At 38.9% G+C, this 25,487-nt stretch overlaps 1 protein-coding gene across 1 annotated transcript; it reads left to right on the forward strand.

The window, feature by feature from the left end:
* The first annotated feature begins 8,069 nt into the window (after positions 1–8,069).
* Positions 8,070–20,057, forward strand: LOC139728518 (uncharacterized). The gene is made up of 8 exons (XM_071639454.1): positions 8,070–8,105; positions 9,452–9,707; positions 10,559–10,692; positions 11,792–11,985; positions 12,595–12,769; positions 15,946–16,747; positions 17,488–17,691; positions 18,291–20,057. The coding sequence occupies exons 1-8, from the start codon at positions 8,070–8,072 to the stop codon at positions 20,036–20,038; spliced, it is 3,549 nt and encodes a 1,182-aa protein (XP_071495555.1). The 3' UTR covers positions 20,039–20,057.
* The last annotated feature ends 5,430 nt before the right edge of the window (positions 20,058–25,487 follow it).

Genomic DNA, 25,487 nt, shown 5'->3' on the forward strand with positions numbered 1-25,487 from the left:
CTGTGTTGTTTGAAACTTTACAACTTATGATGTTGCAGTATAGTAAAAGAAAAAGAAAGAATGAAAACATGAAAAGAATATTGTTTAAACGTAATTCTTCTGGTACTCCAAAAGAGCATCTGACCTAACCATACAAGAATTTGCATGAGATAAGCAAATGTTTTAACACACAAGTAATGAGGCAAGGGAATACGTATAACGAATTATACTTTTCATACAAAATGAAAATGTGTAATATCCTTTTCCTACATTTCAGTTTTCTTTGTACTCTTATGAGATCACAGATTCTTGAGGAGTTTCAATGCTCCGAAGGGACCGAAATAATTAACCAATAATCAGAAAACCCAGGGATTTTTAAACAAATCAACGTTTGCATTTGGGGGAAATTTTCTCTCCAAGACCAAAAGACAAAAAAAGGAAAAAAGATGACCCTGCATATGTAGACGGCATTTCGAAGACTGGCTAAACCATTCAGTTTATTTTTCAAAGTGATACACAGGACAGAAGGTCCCTGTTTGATTATTGCCAGGTTATTTTTTTTTTCAGTTTATCGTGTATAATGTCCTTGTTATCCCTGTGCGTGCTTTGAGTGTTGATTGGCATAGAAAACCATGCCAATTATAACGTCCCTGGAACGGAAAGGATTTGGGGCATGTATGACACCCTAAGGGAATTTGTTGCAACATAATATGTTCCAACAACTTCCCCTAGGTTGTCCATGGTGTTAGGGTGACTATGGTGTTAAAACCAGGGTGACTATTTTATTATAGTCCAGAGGGGGGTCATCCCACTAGACCGACACCCATGCACGAATCATACAGCTCATGAGTTCGACATTGAAAAAGGTCCATGAGTCATACAGCCCGCGAGTTATTCAGCCCATGAGTTCGACACAAAGTAAAACACCCCACGAGTTCGACATTACAACACAGGGGTTAATAATGTCGGTATCTGGGTCCTTCCTGGACCTGGAACTCTAGTTTTGTATAATTACCTATCTATAGAGAAGGGGTAGCCGAACCGGGGGGGGGGGGGGGGGGCTGCATGCTCCCAGACCCGCTCACACATACACACATACTTTTGCCCCTGTAAAAAAAACATAAGCGAAAAAATATAACCGGAAAAAAAAATCAAGAGCCCAGTAAATGCCATGACTTTCGGGGGGGGGGGGGGGGGGGGGGGTTCTTATATTTTGTCTTGGATTATGGAAGAGCGGTGTATATCGAAACTATTTGCCAAGACCCACCCCCGTATGCAGCCCCCATAAGTCACACTAGAAATCCTTCTGCAGCCGCTGTTGAGTATCTCCATCATAAAGGTACTCTTGTCTGCCTGTGTATAGGGCCTTTGATAGTTTTGCCCGGCATTGCCAGCTATAACAAATCAATGGGTATGTACCTATGGAATTAAGCCACATGATATAATCAGGTAAATCCGTGATATAATTATGAAGTAGCCCCATGATATAACTGTGGTGCTACAAAATCTCTCTATGATGTAATTCAGACATTTTGGGCAAGGGATCGTGCCCTCCCCGAGGATATACGCAGAGATTACGATTTAATGCAACAATAGTTTAATTTTGTGTCTAAGCATTGTGCATTAGGCAACAGAGCTTCAACGCATGTGATGTCTACCGTGTTCTCGAATGAGTGAATCTGCGGAATGGCGTCCAAATTTTTCTTAGACAATGTATACAGTTTGAGAAACCTGGGTCGGTATTTCACAAAGTAGATAAGCATGCTTAAGTAAAAAAATCTGAGCCATTTTACTCATTTTCTGGTTACGTCGACATTATTAGCCAAAGCGCATATTCCATAAGAATTGGCGAAGAATTTGTTTCAGCATTTGGATAGGAAATTTGCTAAGAATTTTGCCATTTAAGACAGATCTCGGCTTGTTGGCTAAGCGAATTTTCTCAAAACTCTGCCGTCGGTTTTCCATAATTATACTGACATTAATTTATCTAAGAAATTTGCTCTAATTTTGAGGCAGCTGTGAGTTGTTTTAAGTTGGGTTGCTGTAGGAAAATTTCATATGGGTATAGCTTTGATAACATGCAGGAAAGATGACAACTTGAGCTCATAATTCCACCTCTTATGCACCACAGTCAACATGAAATTAGACAATATCTGGCAAATAAACAAGACTTTCATCTGAAATGAAATGAGTGTTGATTTTACAGTGTCCTCCAACATGCTACCAAAGTCTCTAACTCTAATACTCAAGTATTATATCAAATTGATAGATGGAATTATGGGTTGAAAATATAATGCCACAGTGTTTCGAATAAGATAGAAAGCGAACAAACGCATGTATGTGAGTGAATCGATTTGATATAGGCCCTACTCAGGTAGTATTTGTACAATATCAATTAAGTAAATACGTCAGCAGCATCACGGATCTCTTGATAGTTATAAAAGTGACCACACTGTTCTCGAAACCTTTGTGTAATATACTGGAGTATATTCATTATGCACTGTAACATCCTTATGCAACTTAATAAGCAAGGTTCGAAAAAAAAATAACACTTTTGCAACGGATCCACCACAAGGTTGAAGATTTTGATCGCAAAATGATTGAGTCAACTCCATTTTTGTTGATTTGAGGTATCTTTGATTAAAAGTTCCAAAAAGAAAAACAAAGAAAATGATATAAAAATATCGAATATTCTTATTATCATCAACTCGAGAATATTCTTCGCTATTTGACAAGAGAAGAATCGTTTTATCCGACTCTATTTGATTGTGGACCAAAATAACCAGAATGTATTGCAATGAGATATTACATTTCGTGTATTAGACGCTAAGTGATAGAACGCGAGACCTATATCAAGAAGACCACCAATCTAGTATGTCGAACAGCAACCCGATTCTAGGAAGAGAATCCACATCGGAAATCCAAATGTATAATTTTAACCCACTTTTTTTTTTTTTTTTGGGGGGGGGGGGGAGCGCAAGACCTATGAAATAATACTCGTAGGCTTCAAGTTTCACACTTTCCACTTACATTACAACCCGCATTACAGGCTGGATTTACTCGAATTGTCAAACTTCCGGATGTCATTGGTGGATTGACAGTGATGATGTGCTCAGGCAAATCTTAATTGTGGTAAATGTGTGTGTTCAAAACCCATAATTACGTTCTTTTTCTCCCGTCAGATATTTTCCCAAGCATGACATTAGCGATCCCTATGATTAGTGATTACAATCTGTGGCTTTTCGAGGAAAATGCCACACCACGAAATATTCAATGTTGAATTCAAGGCAAATCTATTTCTCTCAGTTGTCAATAATCGCTTCGGCTGCAGCAGAATTATTGAAACACGAAGAAAACCAAAGTCAAACGTAAAAAATCATTTTCCCCTTCCTCTGACTGCTTAAATAAACTCTGCTAAGAGATCGGTGTTAGATTGAACACAATGGGTGTCAATAAAGGACCACACCGACAGGTGTAGAAAGTCCGTTGTGATGGTATTGAGAATTGTTCACCTGGCACTTCGTGGCGTTTATTTGACACTGGAGCTGGTGATATTTTTACCCTGTGCTGGTGTTAATTCAACAATGACACTACATGGTGTTGATATGATATTGCTTGTGTTAAATATTGATGGTATATGAACACCAGCCCAGTGTCAATAGAAGGCCACACCGACTGGTGTTACTGTGGTTTAAATGTGTTCACAACTTAAGTACTTTATCGACAAGTTCTTGTTCGTCTTGTTAAAGTTTTAAATCAACAAGAAGAACAGCAACTACTAGTAATTACGAATCTAAAATGTTTTATATTTTGAAGTGACACCCGGAGGTATCAATTTAACACCACAAATGTATGAGCACCGGAAATTTCTTATTTAACACCCGACTTTTTCCGGTGAAGTTACTTCGCCCATCACTGAATGATGTCAGGGACTGTTTTTTTTTTTTTTTTTTTTTTTTTTGTCTTCTGAATTGAGCGTGTCACACAGTGCTATCATAATCACAGTTTAATCTTTAAAAAAAAAATAGAGCGGAATGGTATCACTGTCATTGCTTACGCTGGAGAACAGAGCGATATCTAACAAATCAAAAGTCCGAGTTTAATCATTTTGTCAATAATTATAGGTCAGTGACCACAACTTCACCGCATTGTTGTTGTTGTTTAGTCGAATATACACAACATTCGCATGAGTGATTTTCAGTGAAAGGCACACTTGTTTCTGCGCGAATTAGTACCTGAAATAGCGTGTTTTTACTTTGCACTTGTATGTTATGTAAAGTAAATATGATAATATTAATAAGCAGTAGTTGATTTACATAATCATCAGGTTAGGAGTAAATCTAGGTATTTATCTTCATGTATCTGTAAATTTGTACAAAGTCCCTGTATATTTATTCATTTGTTCATTTCTTAAAATCTTTATTTATTCATTTAAATTTTTGTACTATTAAAAACAATTTGATCTTTAGTAATGTCACAGATAGACGAGGATTGAAAGAAACTGCAAAGAGTATTCAACATACATATTTAGGATAACATTTGGCTTACCTCTTTCAAAAAAATGAATAAAATAAAGGAGAATAACATCCTCAGAAAATGTCGGTATTACAAGCGGAAGAAATATGTCCGATCCATATGAAATGAACATTTTGTGGAATCCTTTAAAAATTTCTGTATACGTGTATTGTTTTCAAAATTGTGACATCATAAATTGATGGATTCTTTTCATCTAGAGACTGCAGTACAAAACTATATACGAATATCAGTAACTTTTGAATGGATTATCCGATTTTCACTGATGTTACCTTCGAATGTTTTAATAGCATTCTCTCAATCCACATTACCATAATTATATTTCAGCTTCAATCTTCTTTGAAACCAGCTCAAATGTATCTTGAAACTGCACTTTGATGTCATATATAAAACATATTTCCTTTTTAAAACAATATGCATAGTTTGGTAGTCAGTAGGTAGTTATTTTATGATATGTCTGCAAAATAGAGGCTTTACTTTTCAGCACCCTCCTCCATTTCCGACAATTTTGACTTGTCTTGTCATAAAATTCACATTTAATGCACTTTTGTTTGTTCGAAATGAAATGAAAAAAAAAATATATATATAAACATACATACATACATACATACATAATATATACAGATATCACTATGCAAAAATATGAGTCAGTGACTCAAAAAATGCGTTGCTCTGGACGGCTTGTCCCTGGAGTAACATCGTAAATTCTTTAATTGGGTCAACCACAGCAAGAGGGGGTGCGGTGGTGTCACTTTTAGTCTGTGAGATATAATTTACCTTGACAACGCCAAACCGCCACAAAATCCTTGATCATAGTGCGTGTCATGTTCCAAGTATTCGTCTCTCTGGTCAATGTCAATGCCGAACAATATACCACCAACACAGCAAACATCCGGGTGAACGCCAAATTTCGCTTTGCTGCACTGTCAAAAAGAAATGTGATTATCACTCGCAAGATTTGGAAGGACGATAATGATAGTGCAGTGTACCGTAGTAGTGATCGTACAAGTAGTATTAGTAAAACTTTCGAGTACTAGTGCTGTAGCAATAATAGTGGTAATGATGTCAGATATAATGATGCTAATAAAGGGGATGATAATGATGTTTAAATAGATAATACTGATAATAATGATGATTATGACGATGATAGTAGTGATAATAATAAGAACAATGACAATGATAACAATATGATAATAATGGGAAGAAGAAGAAGAACTGTGATGAGGATAATAATGATAATATATGTAGATATAACAGGTGTTATATACACATTCCTGGTGATTATGCCGATAATGGTAGTGACTATAGTTAATGTTTGTAACAATATTAATGACGATGAAAATAATGACAATGATAATTGGCGAATCAATATCGGTTCCCTAGCGAAGGACGCGAGCGGTATTTCTCGTAAATAATTGCAGTGGTATGATGTAAACATATTTATGATCCATGGATATGCCAATGGCAAAACAAAAGGAGAAAAAGTTCAACGTCTTTTCTGTAAATTTCAACCGCATAGCAAAAAAGGAACCGCATACTCAGTATACTCCGTCCAGATGAAAGACCATGGTCAGATGGTGGATTCGCTGCCTTGGTATTTCTAGGGTTGTTGGTTTGCTAGTTGGTTGTTGGGTTTGTAGAACTCTGACCTATTTCGTTCACAGAATTCAAGTGTGAAAAATCAGAGGGTCACAAAACAAACAGGGAGTGATATGGGAAGGGTATCGACAACCTCATGTGGAATTTGAAGCAAATTTTTGCACACCACTGTCATCCCCTCACTTTCCTTATGTCCTCGGCCATCCGAAATTCCAGAGGAACCGATGGGGAAAACGTATTGAAGACAATGGCGATGATGTTTATGATGATGATGATGATGATGCACAGAAAGAAGATCAAAAACAAGGATAGGGGGATAGAAGAACGGAAAAGAAGGCGGATAGCAAGTTGAAGGGAAAGTGAAGAAAATGGAGGCGTAGAATAGGGAACATGTAGAATGAGCATGATTAACAGTGATTAACGCAAACGTCATTTTGAACGTTGAGAACTGTTGTGATGTGCGTTTCAACAGATTCTGTGCGCTGTATTTACGTTGGCCAAATTTGTGAACAATGATATACTTCTGCATTGTTGCCTTGTCTTGTTCTTGTTGTTCTTTTTTGTGTTACAATTGTAGTTTTTTTCTTCTGGAAGAAATTCAGTTATTGCAGTTGCCTGTACTATTCACCACACAGTCACTGGTACAATAATCAGAGGCACTGTCTGATTGTGGCGTTCCGGTCAAACGGAGTTACATTACCCTTCAGATTGTATCAAGGTCGTTTTGTGTTGTCATATTCGTCACGATTTTCAATTCATATGCGGGTAGTAACTACCTCTCTCTCTCTCAACATCTCTCTCTCTCTCTCTCTCTCTCTCTCTCTCTCTCTCTGTTTTGCTTTGTTACAGCGTTTTATCTTTTTTTGGCATTAATACAAAACCACCTATGACGATTGTAACTTCGGACGTAACCTTCGGTGAAGTTCGTGGAACGTTTACAGAGGATTACATCTAGATAAAAACAGGGGCATCCGACACCGACTTCGTCATTTCGCATAGTAAATCCACGAGGTGCAGAAATCGTTCGAAAGCAGCTGTCATCGAAAGAACGGAGCTGAAATGGTAAGTGCAGCCAGTCCCCTTTCTAGAGAGACGGGTTAGGGAGCAGAGAGGAATAGCCCAACACGGTAGGCCTACATACTGGCAGAAGTGGATAGGGGCGTTTCCACCAATTTTACAATGCATACAGCGAAAATATTCTTGTGCAATGCTCGCTTTTGAGTGGTTAGTGGCCACTCCAGCAATCAATTGAATAAGTAGGAGAGTAGATCGTATCACCGGACGCTTTTTTTTTTTCTTGGCTTTGAATTCCGTACTCAGAGGATGAAATTTCGGCTAAAAATAGCACCACTTATTTTCAGACTCCTGGAAATTACGAATTCAGCTAACTTATGTCAATTGTTTGCTCCAGTTTTTAGAAAATATGCTTCAAACATACCCCTCTAAAAAGTTGTCTTTTTGAGCGGTGCAAAACCGCATTGTAGTACCGGACACGATTTTCGCAATGAAATAATCGACGTCTTTCGCACCTAGTCTTTGCACCAGAATCATAATTCATCCAACAAATCACCATACACATTCTCACCGAGCGGATGAAAAAGAAAAAATCGGCAAATGAGGCTCAAATTTCGTATTTTACGGTAAAATGTCTGTCTTGAACATTTCGAACAGTTCACGCAATAAAACCTTTTGAGAAATCGACTACTTCTATTTTAGGTGCTTTAATGGGAGCTGCAAGCGCGGGTGACGAGTTGCGGGCCCCTTCCTTAGCGCACAACTATTCCGCATCGTTCGCGTTTGAGGACGATAGCTACAAATTTCCGATATCGATCAGTGAACTTTTGGTTCTATTGGAATCTTCAGCATTTTTCCTGTGTGTGATATGTGTGTATTTCATAAAATTTGTGTCACGAAATTTCAGTCACGAAATGTGATTCAAACATGCATAAGTATTAACTATGACGAGGTGCGGGTCACTCAACTCTAAATTTGAGGTAACATGTGAATTTCTTCGTGCTTTCATATTTTTATGTCGCGTTTTTTTGCGATTTCAGTCCACACAAAGTTCTGTGAGGCAAATCTACGAAGTCTCGCGCGTACTGAATGTCATTAATACGCAAAAACGTGCGTGTCCGGTAATACCATGGTGTCCGGTAATACCACATTGCTTTCGTACCGGCATCTATTGCGATAAATCACAGCAAAAAAACAAAAAAAAAAGAATAAAGATAAAAATAAATAAATAAATAAATAAATTGTCATCAACCGCGGACGTGAATTTAAAAGTTTTAATGCACAGATGACGGCGAAATGCGCAAACAATAATACTCTAAAGAAAGTCAACATCGAAACAAGCAAATTAAGAACAGTACTGAATAACTAGTACTGCGAAGATTATGAATATATATATATATATATATATATATATATATATATATATATATATATATATATATGGTTGTAATGTCAATGTATATGGCACGTGCTGAATTCCAGATTCCGATGTAAACCAATCCATCTCAAAGGGAAACAAATATGATATTTCATTCTGCAGTTATTTCCTTTCAAAATTTAAGTCAACCTATCGTTGGTGCATTGATCAAGAAATTCATCGTCATTAATTTTCTCTGAGATAAGAGTATTTACTGCCTGACGACCAAATTCTATTCCATCGTGCTTCTCTTTGTTGCACTTATTCATTGGATTTGTTGTTTCTTTTTAATACATTAACTAGATTGTAAGTGACATATGATAGATGTGTGACAGAACCCATTTCTATCATTTTACAATTCCTGTGCAACTTGTCCATATCTATACACGTAATATTGACGGATATCCGCGATGCCGACAATTGTAGCAAATATGTATTGTAATCTCGATCATTACAATTGAACAAAATGTATGTCTACGTGTGCTGATTGTTCTCTCGTACTAATCTGCTGATGTATCACGGATACAATTCTCTACAGGATTATCAAAGCATGACAATAATGTCGGTAAAAGCTCAAGCACGTGGTGTTTTTTTTTTCTACATGATAATCTCGATCTGTGTGTTAGATGAGGCTCGTGTTTTTTTTTTTTTGTTGTTGATTTACTTCCGAATAACGTTCTCAGTTTAACACCTCCCAACTGCCTCCCGATAAAGGCGGAAATTTGAAACGATTAGTGTTTTTAATGGGAATAGAGAGACGTCATCGGTTTGATCAATCCAAGGCCAAAGGTAGTTGGCTATCTAGTGCATATATAGCTGTCCGTCCACTAACACATAGCTTTCCGTGAGACTTGTGATTCGTTAAGATATGTTTTTTTTTCCCCTTTCATTCATTTCCTGCAATTCCAGGGAGATCGATTCGATTACTCCAACTATCGGCTTTCGTCACCCCTGAGTGACGTCGAGCCCTATTATGACGTCATTGTGATCGGCTCGGGATACGGCGGTTCCATCGCGGCCAGCCGGTGTTCCCGGGCGGGAAAGAGAGTTTGCCTGCTGGAGAAAGGGAAAGAATGGTGGCCCGGGGACTTTCCCGAGGACATCAGGGCAGCCAGAGACATCCAGATGACTTACACGTCGGATAGACGCAACTGCCTTCAAGTTGGTGAGTATCTTACACTCGTCTCGATTTTGTTCATGTTGTTGTTAATGATGTTACTAATCATGTTGTTGTTTTTTATGCTGTTGTTCATGTTGTCGTTGTTTTTATCGTTGTTGTTGTTGTCGTTGTTGTTGTTCATGTTGATGTTGTTCATGATACTGCCGATATTGCTGTTCATGTTGTTGTTCATGTTGTGGTTGTTATTGTTGCTATTGTTGTTGTTGTTAATGTTGTTGTCTATGTTGTTGTTGTTGTTGTTGTTGTTGTTGTTGTTGTTGTTGTTGTTGTTGTTGTTGTTCGTGGTGGTGGTTAAGGTTTTGGTATCATTACCCGCATCCAGGCTATACTAGTGGCATAGCGAACTTCATGTTATTGTAGTTATTGCATTTTCATGCTTTTACAGTGATATTCAGTGAAGATTCAGAGCAAAATTATCCAGTTAAGGTCTTTTCAGTCTTTCCGTCGTCACAAATAAAAGTATTACATCCACAATCGAGACAGGTGAAAAACCCGAATAAAACAAAAACAAAGGTAAAAGTGGGAATTGGAGAAGCTGTGTTGTAGACAGGGGACCATGGGGGGGGGGGGCATTTTATGAAGCAAATCATAGTTTGTCAGACGAAATATCTGGCAAAACGCTTCATGAAGAAATGCTCCCCTGTTGTTGAAAAAACTCAAAGAATATAAAGTATATTTCATTGTCATTGTCGCGGTTTTTTTTTTCTTCCCACTTGTACTTGGCAAAGATATTTATATTATTCTTATTATTATATTTTATTTAATGTCAGTATTTGAATGTCACAACATCCCAACGGTCATTCTTCTGACCCTTTTCATAATCATGCCTTCCGTAGGTAAACCAAGTAATCTATACGACTTCGTCGTCGGTCCCGATGTTGCCGTGGTTCAGGGAGTGGGTTTAGGTGGGACCTCCCTCATCAATGCCAATGTATGTCTCGAGGCTGACCCGAGGGTGTTTGAAGACGAGGTAAGACTCCAAAATACGTGCATGTGTGTGTGTTGTGTGTTTTGGTATGTGATGGTGTGTGAGTGACAACTGAGTGTGTGTGTGTGTGTGTGTGTGTGTGTGTGTGTGTGTGTGTGTGAGAGCGTGTGTGTGATTTTTTTTGTACATGTCAATACTTTCTCGTGAAGAAATGGTCAGTAGGATTGATTTATAATCGACTTGTTTGTTATGTTTGAAGGGAGATGATTGGCAGTATAAGTTGGTAATGGATTTGTCTTTTGAATGGCATTTGTACCGTTTTTATGTTCATGTTACACCCAGAATGGGTTGATTTATGATTGATTTGAATGAAATCAATAAAATATCATTGAAAAACAAAAAAAAAATGTGTGAAGGTAGTGGTGTATGTGCGTAATGGTTCATTTGATTGTGTGTGTGACGGTGTGTGTGTTTGACTAAACTTTATGTCGTGCATTTCCCTATCAAGTCCCGAGGAAACTTTACTCAAGAAATGAGAACCTCATCAAATTGGCAACTCTGATATTCACAGAGTAACCTGTGAGGGACAAAGGCTGGATGAAGTAAGAGAGCATATATTATGGACACGGGAAACATAGATATTTTGCCAATTTGTCAAGTAAAGGATCATTTTTAAATTTAATGATTCAGCGGTTTTTGATAAATCTGTAATGGATATAAACAATGACATATTACATAAACTTTGGCCTGTTTCATAAAGATCCTTACGTTTGATTTAAAGGTCCTGTTTACCTTTGGGAGCAGATCTGAAAACCTATATCGCATTTGTATATCTGACATCAGAGACTTAATTAGTCGTTCGTGGAATTGGGAAAAACCTCTTCATATATTAAAAATATTGTTCAACCTTTATCCACATGAAAACAACTTTACCATATATTCATAATGATGATAATGATGAAATGACACTTCCTCCTCAGACAATTGCTCCGATTAAATATTTGCATGCTAAGCCAAACATAAATTCTACCCGCAAACATAACACTAAAACCCTAACCCTAAGTTCATGGAGAAAGTAAGGCCGGTGCAATGAACGTCGCGGACACAAAATGATGTTGAGTCTCCCATTTTGACACAATAGGCTTGGCCCAAGGAGCTGCGAGACGCTGTTACCGCCACGAACAACGTGGACCGTCAGCACTTCATGGAGATGATGTCCCCAAGTGAATACCCGGACGGCAATCCATCGCTGCCGAAGATGAACGCCATGAAGGACATCGCCCACGACTTCGTCAAGGACATCGAGGATCTCGTTCCCAATGACGTTTTCTACAAGTGAGCTCACACATTTCGGGAAGGAGGGAGGGGGTTATGACCTATAAAATTAAGTGTTTGACTTCATCTAGGTCATTTGCCTCTAGAGAAGTTGCTAGCCCGCCCAGAAATTCTGACTTCAGTCTTTCAGAGGGACGCACCCATCCTACAAACATATTCGGTGATTCCCACATGATACACAATGACAGACTCATGGGTTTATATGGGCACAAATAAGCATGTATATGTTATATGTGTGTATGCATGTTTGCATTTTAAGATGTATGATTATGTAAATCGTTTGTGCATATTATGGTATGAAATCCAATCGACGGAATATCGAGATATCTTAAATGTTCCACATACCTTAATGTTTAGAATGATAGTAAGATAGATACGGACGTATTATATGAAAATTTACCCATGAGCTGATGTCCAAACACTCATGTATGATGAGTCTTTTGTTTAGGGTGTTGTAGCATTGAACTCTTTCTGTAAAATGCCAATCTCAGAGAACGGCGAAGCATTTTCAAATTGGCAAAAAAACAACAACAACAGCCATGCATGCTGCGAAGAAACATGGTTCCAGAAGTACAAAATCTGAAGTCTTGTTTCAATCCGTTTACATAGAACACCTCTATACGTCAATTTCAAGACAACAAACGCCAACAAAGTCGGAATACCACAACCTGCGTGCAATAATTGTGGCAACTGTGTTTCTGGATGCAACACCGGCGCCAAGAGTACGCTCAACATGAACTATCTCCCGGACGCACATGCACACGGGGCAAAGATATTCACAGAGGTAAGTGTGTCTGGAACTGTCCCCAAACCAGTGGCGTATCTAGGGGGGGGCAAGGGGGGCACGTGCCCCGGGCGCCACTCCTTGGGGGCGCAAAAAACGGGGAAAAAAGCGAAGAAAAGAAGAAAAAAAAAAAAAAACGAAGAAGAAGAAGAAAAGAAAGAAAAAAAAAAAAACTCGCCCGGAAGGGGGGGGGGGGGGAGGGAGAATGGTGGGGGGGGGGGGGGCAGAAAACCAAATCAAACAAGATAAAAACAAAACATGATGATGACGCGGACAAAATGACAATGTTTATTGTGTTCACACAAGAATTCCATGTTCCGTAAGCTGAAATACAAAAATTTTCGGCGCGCTCGCTGCGCTCGCTCGCCAAATATATATAAAAAAGAAGGTATGAACAAAACTTGATGACGCGGACAAAATGTCAATGTCTATTGTGTTCACACATGTCATTTAATATTTAGCAGGCAAAATGTTTCACTGAGCAGCGGCTGCAATTTCTTTCTTTCTGAAGCGATCGCCAATTGGATCAAAAGGCGCCAACGGTTTCGAACATACGGGGGGGGGGGGGCGCCAAAAAAAACCAAATCAAACAAAATAAGAACAAAACGCAATGATGACGGGGAAATATACAAATTTCGGCTCACTCGCTCGTACTATTAGAGTATTTTTTCAAGTCCTCAGTTTGGTGGTATAAATCGTTATCTATAAGGCCGTCACTATATCTTGATTAGAATTGTAAGATTTAATGAGCAAAAAATGACAAGAGTTCCATGTTTAGTAAGCTGAAATATAAAAATTTTCGGCTCGCTCGCTGCGCTCGCTCGCCAAAATTTATCAAAAAAAGGAAAAAGAAGATAACAAAACGTGACGCTGACGCGGACAAAATGACAATGTCTATTGTGCTCACACATGTCATTTAATATTTAGCAGGCAAAATGTTTCACTGAGCAGCGGCTGCAATTTCTTTCGTTCTGAAGGCGATCGCCGATTGGATCAAAAGAGGACGCTAACGGTTTCAAACACTACGGGGGGGGGGCGCAAAAAAAAACAAATCAAAAAAGATAAGAACAAAACGTAATGATGACGCGGAAATATACAAACTTCGGCTTCAGTTTGTTGGTATAAATCGTTATCTATAAGGTCGTCACTATATCTTGATTAGAATTGTAAGATTTATTAAGCAAAAAATGACAAGAATTCCATGTTTTGTAAGCTGAAATACAGAAACTTTCGGCTCGCTCGCTGCGCTCGCTCGCCAAAATTTATATATATATATAAAAAAGAGAGATAAGAACAAAACGTGACGATGACGCAGAAATATACAAATTTCGGCTCACTCGCGCGCACTAATTTAGAGTATTTTTTTAAGTCCTCAGTTTGTTGGTATAAATTGTTATCTATAAGGCCGTCACTATATCTTGATTAGAATTGTAAGATTTAATAAGCAAAAAATGACAAGAATTCCATGTTTTGTAAGCTGAAATACAAAAATTTTCGGCTCGCTCGCTGCGCTCGCTCTCCAAAATTTATATATATATATATATATAAAAAAGAGAGATAAGAACAAAACGTGACGATGACGCAGAAATATACAAATTTCGGCTCACTCGCGCGCACTAATTTAGAGTATTCTTTTAAGTCCTCAGTTTGTTGGTATAAATTGTTATCTATAAGGCCGTCACTATATCTTGATTAGAATTGTAAGATTTGATAAGCAAAAAATGGCAAGAATTCCACGTTTTGTAAGCTGAAATACAAAAATTTTCGGCTCGCTCGCTGCGCTCGCTCGCCAAAATTTATCAAAATTCGCTGCATTTAAATCACCCTCAAAAGACCCCTTTTAAGTGCTTGAAAAAAAGCATATCATGTAGACTTTGTTTAAAATCCCTACCGGGATGGGGTTGGGGTTGAACACTTTTTCAGAAATTAGGGGCGCAATTTTCGCGCTTGCCCCGGGCGCCGTTTCCCCTAGATACGCCACTGCCCCAAACCTCTCCCAACTCATCTTCAAAAATCGTTCATTTAACACTGATGACAAGATATTTTGAATTTCAGAGATTTAAACTGGATTTCGCACTTATTCCCTTCCAGATTCACATAAGATATGACACAAAATGATCCCATGTGTGCTTTGAAGATATTATGTGTACACATATCGAAAATATGTAGTGTATCTATATGTGGATGTTATGTATGTATAAATAATGTGATTTGATAAGATAAAAGATAGTATTACATCATATCATGATATCTTATATCAGGATGAAATAATTACATTATGTTATATCATATTATATTTTATCATATCATATTACTGTATGCTACTGTGTAAAGAATAAATGAAAGTAATTCAAATTGATTTACATTACATTATACATTATATCATATCGTATATTATTGTAAAGCGATTGGTATTATGAGATGATTTAACAAACAAGTCATGATAAAATGTGACCGTGCACCTGTCCACAACACGAACATAAAGTCGCACACACTGATTTTGTGTGAGGACTGAAAATAAGTGAAATGGGTCAACCTAGCCGATCTTGACTTTTTCATATATTCTGAATAAGCAGGTTTTCTTTTGCAGTATGCTAAAATTTGGTATCATAAAACAGGCGGGAAAGTGTGTTTTTTAGCAGTTTATCTCGAACATTTTTGATAGAACAGTGTGATTAGGTGTGTCTTTAGAGTCCTTTTTTCATTTTTGAAAAACCTTGTACACACTCTTCACTTTCAACTCTAATAACTTTTGAAAGGATAGTGCTACTGCTTTGAAAGTTGGCATTAATTATGGACAGAATGTGTTAATGAGGCATGATTAATTTCAGTTTCATCTAATAATCTCTTCATTGTTATTACTCTGGTATTATACTTCCTGTTTTTTTGTCCCATTCATCGCACAGTCAGCACGGTTTGGTAAAGATTAAGCACTTGAGTAGACACTGTACTTCAGAGCCTCTTTTCTCAGTTCCCACTATTCCTGAGTTTGTGCTTTCTTTCCAATGTTTAGATAGGTTAGGAGAGTCCATTTGAATTGAGTTATACATCATTTTAAAGCTTAAAGTCTGCTCTTTCAGAATATGGTCTTAACTAAAAATTCGTGTCTGGCGACTTTTTGTTTGTTTTGTGGTGCAGGGTCACAAATAAAAATATAATGCTAATCATTCCAACAGGTTCAAGTCAATGCCATACAGCGACACGAGGAAGGTGGCTACTGGGTCGTCTTCTATCAAGACATTCATCAGGAAGACTTTGCCCAGGAGGAACGCGTTGTCAGAGCTCACACAGTCATACTTGGTGCTGGCTCACTCGGTTCGACCCGCATACTCCTCAACTCCGCCTGCCGCGGTTTGTCCGTCTCCCCGCGGCTCGGGCAGGGATTCACAACCAACGGCGACCACCTGACGATCGCCTACAACTGCGACCGGACGATCCGCCCGATCGGCATCGAGCTCGAGGACCTGAAGTCAACCGATCAGGGTCCTGGACCGTGCATCACCAGCATCCTGGACGTGCGGAGGAGGCCAGGTGCGCCTCTCGACGATGGCTACCTCCTGGAGGATGGAACACCGCCCTCAGCGTTGAAGACTATTTACAAAATCATGCTGAAGAAGCTGACCCAGGGCATCGACACGACACCGAACGAAAACGAATTGGCCGAGTTTATCCGATCTATAACCGGGAAATCGTTCGATAACACGCTCGCCTTCCTCTCCATGAGTCACGATTCCGCTAGCGGTCGCATCGTCCACGACCCCGACTCCGAACGGGTGTGGGCAGACTTTCCCGGCGTCGGGGACGAGGACAACTTCAAAGCGATCTTCGAGGCTGCCAGGAAGGCTGCGACTACGTTGAAGGGGGAACTCGTGGCAAGTCCAATTTGGAAGGGCGTTATACCCCAAGTAACGGGGAACAGCGCCATCATAGCTGTGCATCCCCTCGGAGGCTGCGGAATGGGACAGTCTGGAAAAACTGGTACGATTATTCTTAAACCAGACAACTGCTGCAATTTCATTTCCAGTCCATGTTATACAGCTAGTCCTTTGTCTGTGTAATTACTTTGACTCTTTACGTGCCACGTTCGCACGCCCGACTCGGTCGACAGCGTGCCAAGTTCACATTATTATTCTGCTCAAACGCACAAACTCGCACAAACCGATTGATAAATCGCCAAATGTCACACCACAATGAAGGCGTTTCTCACGATTCTGTTCCTGTTGCACGTAGTTTGCATTTCATGGAGTACTTGACTATCAAGCGATGTTCCCTACTGGACTTTCGAGTAAATTCTGTTTTAAGTGTCTCTCACTGGTTTGTGTGCTAAAGTCATGCATCTACAATAATGTTGCTACTGGTCAACTGTTGAAAGAAACGCAATTATAGATTTGTCATACAATTTACATCAAACAGAGCTTGGCATTTTCTCGACAACTTTGCTCACTACGTGTTCAGGGTAACGGAAATCTATAAAAATGACATAGATTTGAAAAACAGAATGTTTTCCCAAAGCATGACTACGTTGATGTGTCAGAATATTGTGGCACACAGGGGGTTTCCACCATGGCACACAAAGAGTGTTAATAGGATCATTGTTTATCCCTTTGTTCTGCTACTCCTCTATACACCTAGATGAATTTTAGTGTATCAAGCGTTTCTCTTTTTGACTTACAGGAAATATACGTTTTCATGAACTCTTGTCTCAAAATCATTTCTAGGAGCGGTAGATCATTCGGGAGCAGTGTTCACAGGGACTGACGAGAAGGTTTACTCGGACTTACTGGTCGTTGATGGCGCTGTCATGCCACGAAGTCTTGGTATCAATCCTTCACTCACCATCGGCATGGTTGCCGAGAGATGTGTCCGTCTGCTTGCAGAGAGAAATGGCTGGTCCATAGACTACGACAGCTCGAAGCAGCTAGGTTAGACTAACATGTATCATTAATTGCATTTCTGCCACTTCATCTTAAAAGTTCATAATAGCAGATTGCATCACAATTGGATAATTGAGCTATGAATATCTTGTTGCAAAAACGAGATTTTGTCAGAAGGTTGTACTGATAGCAATGAAAGGTGGCTGTTATGCAATGAGATGTTCCGAGTTTATTTCTTGTCTATATCAGATAATGGCTTTGGTATAATCAATTTTGTTTGGGAAATGCTCCCTTTTCTAATGTATGTGCAGGTAGCATACAGGAACGTGCTATGGATGAGAAAATGCAATGCATTTGTTTTTAATCTAAACGATTCATTTAGTTTGTCAGTTTCGTAAAAAATTCTACCAAAGCGTCTATTATTATTGTATTGTTGTTTGTATAGTGTATTCCTGAAAAAGAAAGTACAGAAATAGATATAAATTGAAAAATAAAAATCTGGAAGGTAATATTGTGTTCCATCCTTATGATATGACTTAGCAGGTCAGATTCATCACTGATTATGTTTAAACAGTAACAAATTATGCATCTTTCCCATGTTCTTGTCCTCTCTTAACTCCCGTCTCATCTCGTTAATCTTTATAAAGACGAATCGGCAAGGGAGAAGCGAAAACCTGGTCTGAGATTTACCGAACGCATGGCAGGACATCTGGACATAGATGGCGCTAAACACCCCTGCGAGTTTACTCTGACGATTCTGACGGACGATGTTCAGCACATGCTCGAAGTTGACGAAAACCACGAAGCGTGCCTGCACGGCACCGTGAAGTGCCCAGCGCTGTCGGAGTATCCGCTGACCGCATCCGGAGGGAAGTTTCATCTGTTCAAACCCAGTGATCGTAGCGCAGGCACGCGGGAAATGGTGTACGACATGTTCCTACATGACCACGAGAACGAGTACCACTTCAGGGGCATCAAGGTGGTGAACAAGGATTCGTTCCTGGAGGTAGGGGTCAGCGACACAACGACCCTATCTGTCACGATCAAGAAAGACGCTCGTGCAGACGGTGAGGTAGTCGGCACAGGTGTCCTGAAGATTTTTCTCACTGACTTTCTTAAGCAGCTCACGACGCTTGAGGTTACGTCGACTGAGAGTGCTGCAGACAAGACAGTATGGAAAGCAAAGTTTGGCCATTTCTTTGCTGGAGTTCTGCTTGATGTTTATGGTATCTTTAACCCGTCGGAAATGGGTGTTGTCTACAGGGAGAAAGTTCGACCGAGAAGACAGCGACAGCTCAAACTCAAGGATGAAAAACCAGAGATTCACAGGATAGTGGCAACAGATGGGGTGCAGCTCCTTTTGATGAGGTATCGTGGGGGTCACAAGGGACCCCTCCTACTTCTCCACGGACTGGGTGTGTCAAGCCGTATATTCACTCTTGACACTGTCGAGACCAATATGGTGGAGTTTCTGGTAGAGAGAGATTATGATGTGTGGGTCTTGGACATGCGGTACTCCGTCATGCTACCCTCACACAAAAGCAAAGGCTTTTTCGGAGACGCTGCTGAGATGGATGTCCCACCAGCCATAGATTACATTCTGGAAAGAACAGGACACGTAGACTTGGAGGTGCTCGCCCATTGTGCAGGAGGCGTGACCATGCATGCCGCCCTCCTCGGCGGACACGTGGAGAAGGAGAAAATCAGATGCTTCGTATCGTCACAGGCGGGTTTCAGCCTGACCGTGGGCCGTCTGAACAGCCTTAAGTCTCGCGCCTACCTTCCGACAATTCTGCACAGCCTTGGAGTGAAGGGTATTACTGCCTATCCGGATAATCTTGCGGCGTTGAGAGAGCGCTTCGTAGATTGCTCCACGAAAATCGTGGCGAACATGACAACGGGCGTGCGAGAGCACTGCGACAGTCACGCATGTCACCGGGTCACCTTCACTTACAGCTTGCTCTGGTCGCACAGCAACGTCAACGAGCTGACCCACGACACGCTGCACGAGTGGAACGGCTTCGCGCACGCCTCTCGCCTACAGGGTTTCGCCCTCTGCACCCGCAAGGGCCGCATCGTCGACAGGAATGGGCGGGACACATACGTGCCGGACTTCGCCTCCAGGCACAGACTGTCCTCCGACAGCTACCGCGCCGCCATGAAACGCCTGGACCTCCCCATCCTCTACTTCAGCGGGGCGAAGAATGTCTGTTGGGAGCCCGAGACTACGGCCGACAGCCTCAAACGATGCCAGGAAGTGAACTCGGACCAGCACTACGAGCGCTTCGTGGTTGAGGGCTACATGCATCTGGACTGCATCATGGGATCGAGAGCCGCTTTGGACGTCTTCCCAAAATTCCTCCCATTCCTCGAGCGTTATGCCCAACCACAGTGATTACAATAATTTGACAAAAGACCATGGAAACACACTTTAAAGCGTCCAGAGGCTCCTCTTTACTGTTTCGTCGCAACTCTGTAGTCATAAACATTTATTCTTTAATCTATTTTGTATTCATTTATATTTATTTATCATGACATTCATTTGAAATTAATCATCCTAAGAACTGTCTAGATTCTGGAGCTTTATCTGAGTTTGTATCATCTGAATGTTCGAAAAACTTTGAATCTTCAGCACCCTATACATCCGCCAAGCAGCGAAGTCACATGTGAAAATTGTGCAATTTCTGACGGAACTTTTCAAATGTTCGCATCTTTTAAAATTTGTTGTAGTCCTTATGTAGATTTGTGTATATAGGTAAATATATATTTTCTTTTCGATGAGATTAGAGAAAATATTGATGGCTGTAATTATTGTCACTAAAGGAATTCGTATTCATCGGTACCCAGTCTTACTGTGAGGGCTAGGGAATTCCCGCTATCTATCTCTTCTGAATGCGCACATGATTTCTATATTTTCCTCAACTATAAATGCACTCATAAAACATGTCTGTTTTTGTTATAAGCGAGGATAATCTTTTTATAAGATTTCATGATATCAATGAGTAGAAAATAGAACAATGCACGTTGAATAAGATTATCATCACTATGCGAAATGATTACACGTTTGTATAGATTATGATTATTGCTTAGAAGTAAGAATTTATTGGTGCCCGGTATTTTAAAGATTGATGAGTAAAAATCGTGTAAAATGATGTCGAATTTTGGGAGAAAATCATAAATACATATATGACTTTTCCACTTTACAAGTCTTAACCGAAGTAAACATTTACGTGGTTTGAGTGTCTCGAGCGTTCTATTCGTCGATCAAACTTGATTGCTTTTCACAGCACATTTTTTGTAACCTTTATTATTTACAGTAACTGTTGACCGTTCACATTTGAATTGCCCACCTAAATTCGCGAAGAGCATATTTCTTTTACGCTCAATGTTCTTGTTCATCTTTTTACATGCTTGCGATGATGACATGAACATCCAATGTTCTAATCATTTGAACCAAAATAATCAGTGCACAGCGAATCCTAACGCTCAATAAGAACTTGCTTTAGCTGTGTACAGATATCAAGTAAGATAACTTCATCCTAAGCATTGATATTTCTGTTCTATTTTGTCATTCCCTCCCTCTTTCTCCTCCTCCTCCTTCCTTCCTTCCTTCCATTCGTCTCCTTGTTTGTTTATCTTTTTCGTCTTATTTCGTGAAAATGGGGTGGGCGTGGCATGTGGGAACAAGTCAAATGCGTCCTTCCACTTATTTCATTTTCTGGTACACCACAAATTCTTCTTACATATAATGAACTTCTCGAATCTTGGAAACACCACGTGGGCGATGAGATATCTCTGAAACATCGCTTCCCCTTAAAGGTCCAGTTTACCTTTGGGAGCAGTGATTTGAAAAATGTTCAAGATGTCGCCTTTCATGCATAATGTGTAGGTCTGTTGTACCACAAAACACCCTCCCATACAAAATTGTTGCAATAAAGCCTAAATACATGTATAAGGAGATGTCAGTATTTTTCTCAATAAACCGTAACTGTAGACGGTTTAGTCTGGAAACATTTTTATTGTAACTATTGTTCACATTTTGTGTATTTAACAATACTTAACATCGATTTTACTGATTCAAATTTTCACAGTGGTTGTTTCAATCCCTAACTCACATTTTAGAATCATTTTAAAGCACTAATGCTGGGTTTTTGTTTCATCTGCAAATGGTCAATTATGCCTTTAAATAATGTTTGCATACATGTTTTTGTTGTAGAGAATTTCATTTAAAATGATTTAGAAGTGCTTTGACTCTAAGAGAAGAAAACAAAACAAGTACACCAATTTTGTTGTTGTTTTAATTTGTTCTTTTTCATCATCAGAGTCAAAAACAAGTAAGAAAAGATGACTTGCATGGAAAACAAAACAAAAGAAACTTACTTATCATGAGTAGTGACAATGATTGTCGCTTTTTGCCTTCCTTTGGACCGAGCAACACATCCTGCAAAACGCACATTGGCAAAGAAGTTCAAATATTCCAGACGATTTTTCATAATTTCACATCATGTAGCACATAAATCGACATCTCCATGTATAGATTTGTGGAATTTATTGTGGTCCTTGAGCAGAGAAACCAATACTCTGAAAAATCTTGAACAATGTTGATGACATATAGGAGTCTCACATATTTCAGAAATGTAGCCAGTGTAATTCCAGTACAATACTGTTTGCTTAACAAGTTAACCTGTGTAGAATCTATGCATGCCTTCTTCTTTTGTTCTGCTTCCTTGAGTCTCAACTCATGCATTCTTATGGTGAGGCTGCCATGTCATCATCTAGGCTTGTTCATTACAATTTGATATCATTTTGAAAACATTCTTATTCCTCATCCTGATCACTATAAATTATGAAGCTCTGTACTCACTATAACTAATTAATTGTTAAAATGCAAAAGTCTGAAAATCATCCAGAGGTCTCCTTTAAAGATACTATTAATATTGATATCAGAACCAAGAGAAATTGTGACTTGCATTAAAGTTAAATGAATATAGAAGAAAAGATGTGTTTGCATCAAAATATGATCAACTGACCGACAATTAGTGTATTAACGACCAGGAATTACGCATATAAATGAATCATACAATTGTATGTATCATTCAATCTGACTCAGCTTTCGGTAAAGCCGATAGGGGGAATAGACGGAATAACGCTTCGTGTGAACAGCTAGTGCAGAGTCTTCAATCTAGTGTGTGATACGAGGAGCTAGTCACGCTGCTCTTAGTTACAGTTAGTGTCCATGACAGCACTAACCGTTAGTAAAACATATGCAAATATCTCATGCGAAATGTGGTAGTTTCGAAAAAGCCGGTATGGTATACGGAATAACGCTTAATTTTTGTGTTTAAAAAAAAAAAAGTGGTTCAGAGTTTTCAATTCAATATATGATTTGAGGGGCTAATTATAGTATCCATTACATCATTATCCTTTGGTCACAGTGTTGGTAATATATGTATATGTAAATATCTTATGCAAATTGTAATTTAACAGAAGGACCTACTATAGTCGTTTGATATTATCTGTTTCCATGAACATGAGCTCATGAGCGGGTAAGATACACACTCTCGCATGCGCACACACGTACTATATACGTACTAGCACATACTGGTAAAACAGTTCGTTAATCCGTAGCAACAGACTGTTTGGAACATCATTTAACGTCAAGTCACCATATCACGGGAAATTGATGCTATTTTGCCACGCTGTGTAGCGGTGGTCCTGAATGCTATGAAAAAGGAGGAAAAAACAGCGATGAGACATATTCAAGTTTAGGTATTTTCCCTCGTCAGTGACAGCGTGGGTGTGAAGTATGTTACCAATGTTGCCTTTACTCTTTATTGTTTGCACATTGCTTTGTTATCATTGCCACAGTGACCATGATTATACCTGTTTGTATTTCTTCGGTGCCGACAACGTGGAGGAGGTGTCAACTTTCAAAAATAAATGAATAAATAAGTAAATGAATAAAAATACGTGTTTTCTGTGGGGGACAATGATCACTCTAATCATCAAAGAATTACAAAAGAGGATAATCAACGCCAGCACAAACATGACAGACAACATTAAAGGACAAAGTCCACCTTCATATTATACATGTGGATTGAGTGAATGCAGTAATATTAGTAGAACACATCAGTGAGAGGTTCAAGAAAATCGGACAATCTGTTCAAAAGTTCGGTTTGTTTGTTTGTTTGTTTGTTTTGAAGTTTCTGCTCGCTCACTGCTGGATGAAAAGACTACTACAGCTTCTGATGTCACATGTGGAGGACGATATAAAGAAAATATAAAGAAAATTCAACATATTATTTTCACTTTTTCTCGCATAATAAAAGATTGTTTGATTTGCCTCTTTCTGAAGGTAGGGGGAATAATAATCATTATCTTTAACATATGCCAGTGACAAGTCAAGGAAGTATTTTGTGACGCAGAGGTGCCACCATTTCGTGGCATCTCGGTTTGCAAACATTTTTTTCTAAGTACTCTGGGGGTAGGTGTTCCCATGGAGCTTCTTTTGGGGTTTTGGGTTTATTTTATCTTTAATTGTTGTTGAGGGGTCGCTTGAGACTCTTCGGGTAAGCAACCGAGTTTTGGTTAGCACGCCCTCTCCCGTGTGTGTTTTGCTATTTGTCTTTTGTAGTCTATTGTGTGTAATTCATTTGAAAACTACTTCCACAGGTTGTCCTTTTGCACGTTTTCTGAAGGTATATTTACCTAATGCAGGATAATGTAAAATTTATTTCGATGAATTGTCGTGGCCTAGCGAATAACCAAAAAAGGCAAGATGTTTTGTCTTATCTGAAGTCAAAAAAGTATGATGTTTGTTGTATTCAAGACACTCATTTTATACCGAGCACTGAGGCAGAAATCCGTAAGGAATGGAAAGGTGAATGTTTTCTTTCATGTAATACCTCAAACTCAAGAGGTGTCGCCATATTATTTAAAGACACAATCCCAGTAAAAGTTAATAGAGTTATGATAGATAAAACAGGAAACTTTGTGATATTAGATTTGAAATTATATGAATATAATCTGACATTTATATCTTTATATGGTCCGAATACTGATAAACCTGATTTTTTTGTTGACCTTCAAAAGATTATATTAGAATTCGAAAACCCACATACTATCCTTTGTGGTGATTGGAACTTAGTTCAGGATACAACCCTCGATACATATAATTATGTACATGTAAATAACCCTAGGGCCAAAAAACAATTAGACACAATGAAAAATGATTTAAGTTTATGTGATCCATGGAGAATATGTAATCCGGATGAAAGATGTTATACGTGGCGGCAACAAAATCCCTTTAAACAAAGTAGATTAGACTTCTTTTTGATATCCTCCGAATTGCTCTCTTTAGTTTGTAACACTGATATTTCTTCAGGTTACCGTACTGACCATGCTAAAGTTTCTCTTAGTTTAAATCTTAATGAGTTTAAACGGGGACCAGGGTTTTGGAAATTTAATAATATTTTATTGAAAGATGAAATATATGTTCAGAAAATTAAACAAATTATAAAAGATACAATTATATTTTATGCAAAGGGAAATGTCCAGTTTGATCACAGTGACAACGTAATTGGTGAATGTCAGCTGACTGTTAATGATCAGTTATTTTTTGAAACTTTACTGATGATAATACGTGGGGAAACTATTTCTTACGCTTCTTATATTAAAAAGCAAAATATTGATAGAGAAAAGGAATTGGAGAAAAATATAGAAAATTTAGAAGAAAAATTATTACTGTGTAATGATAAAAGCGAAATATTAGATGAAATAAATAAACAGAAAGAAGAATTTGAAATATTACGCTCAAAAGAAAATGAAAGAATCGCAATGAGAAG

Source organism: Diadema antillarum, unplaced genomic scaffold, assembly GCF_040938485.1.
Source record: "Diadema antillarum isolate AM-2024a unplaced genomic scaffold, OU_Dant_1.0 seq00000182_RagTag, whole genome shotgun sequence".
Taxonomy (NCBI): Eukaryota; Metazoa; Echinodermata; class Echinoidea; order Diadematoida; family Diadematidae; genus Diadema; species Diadema antillarum.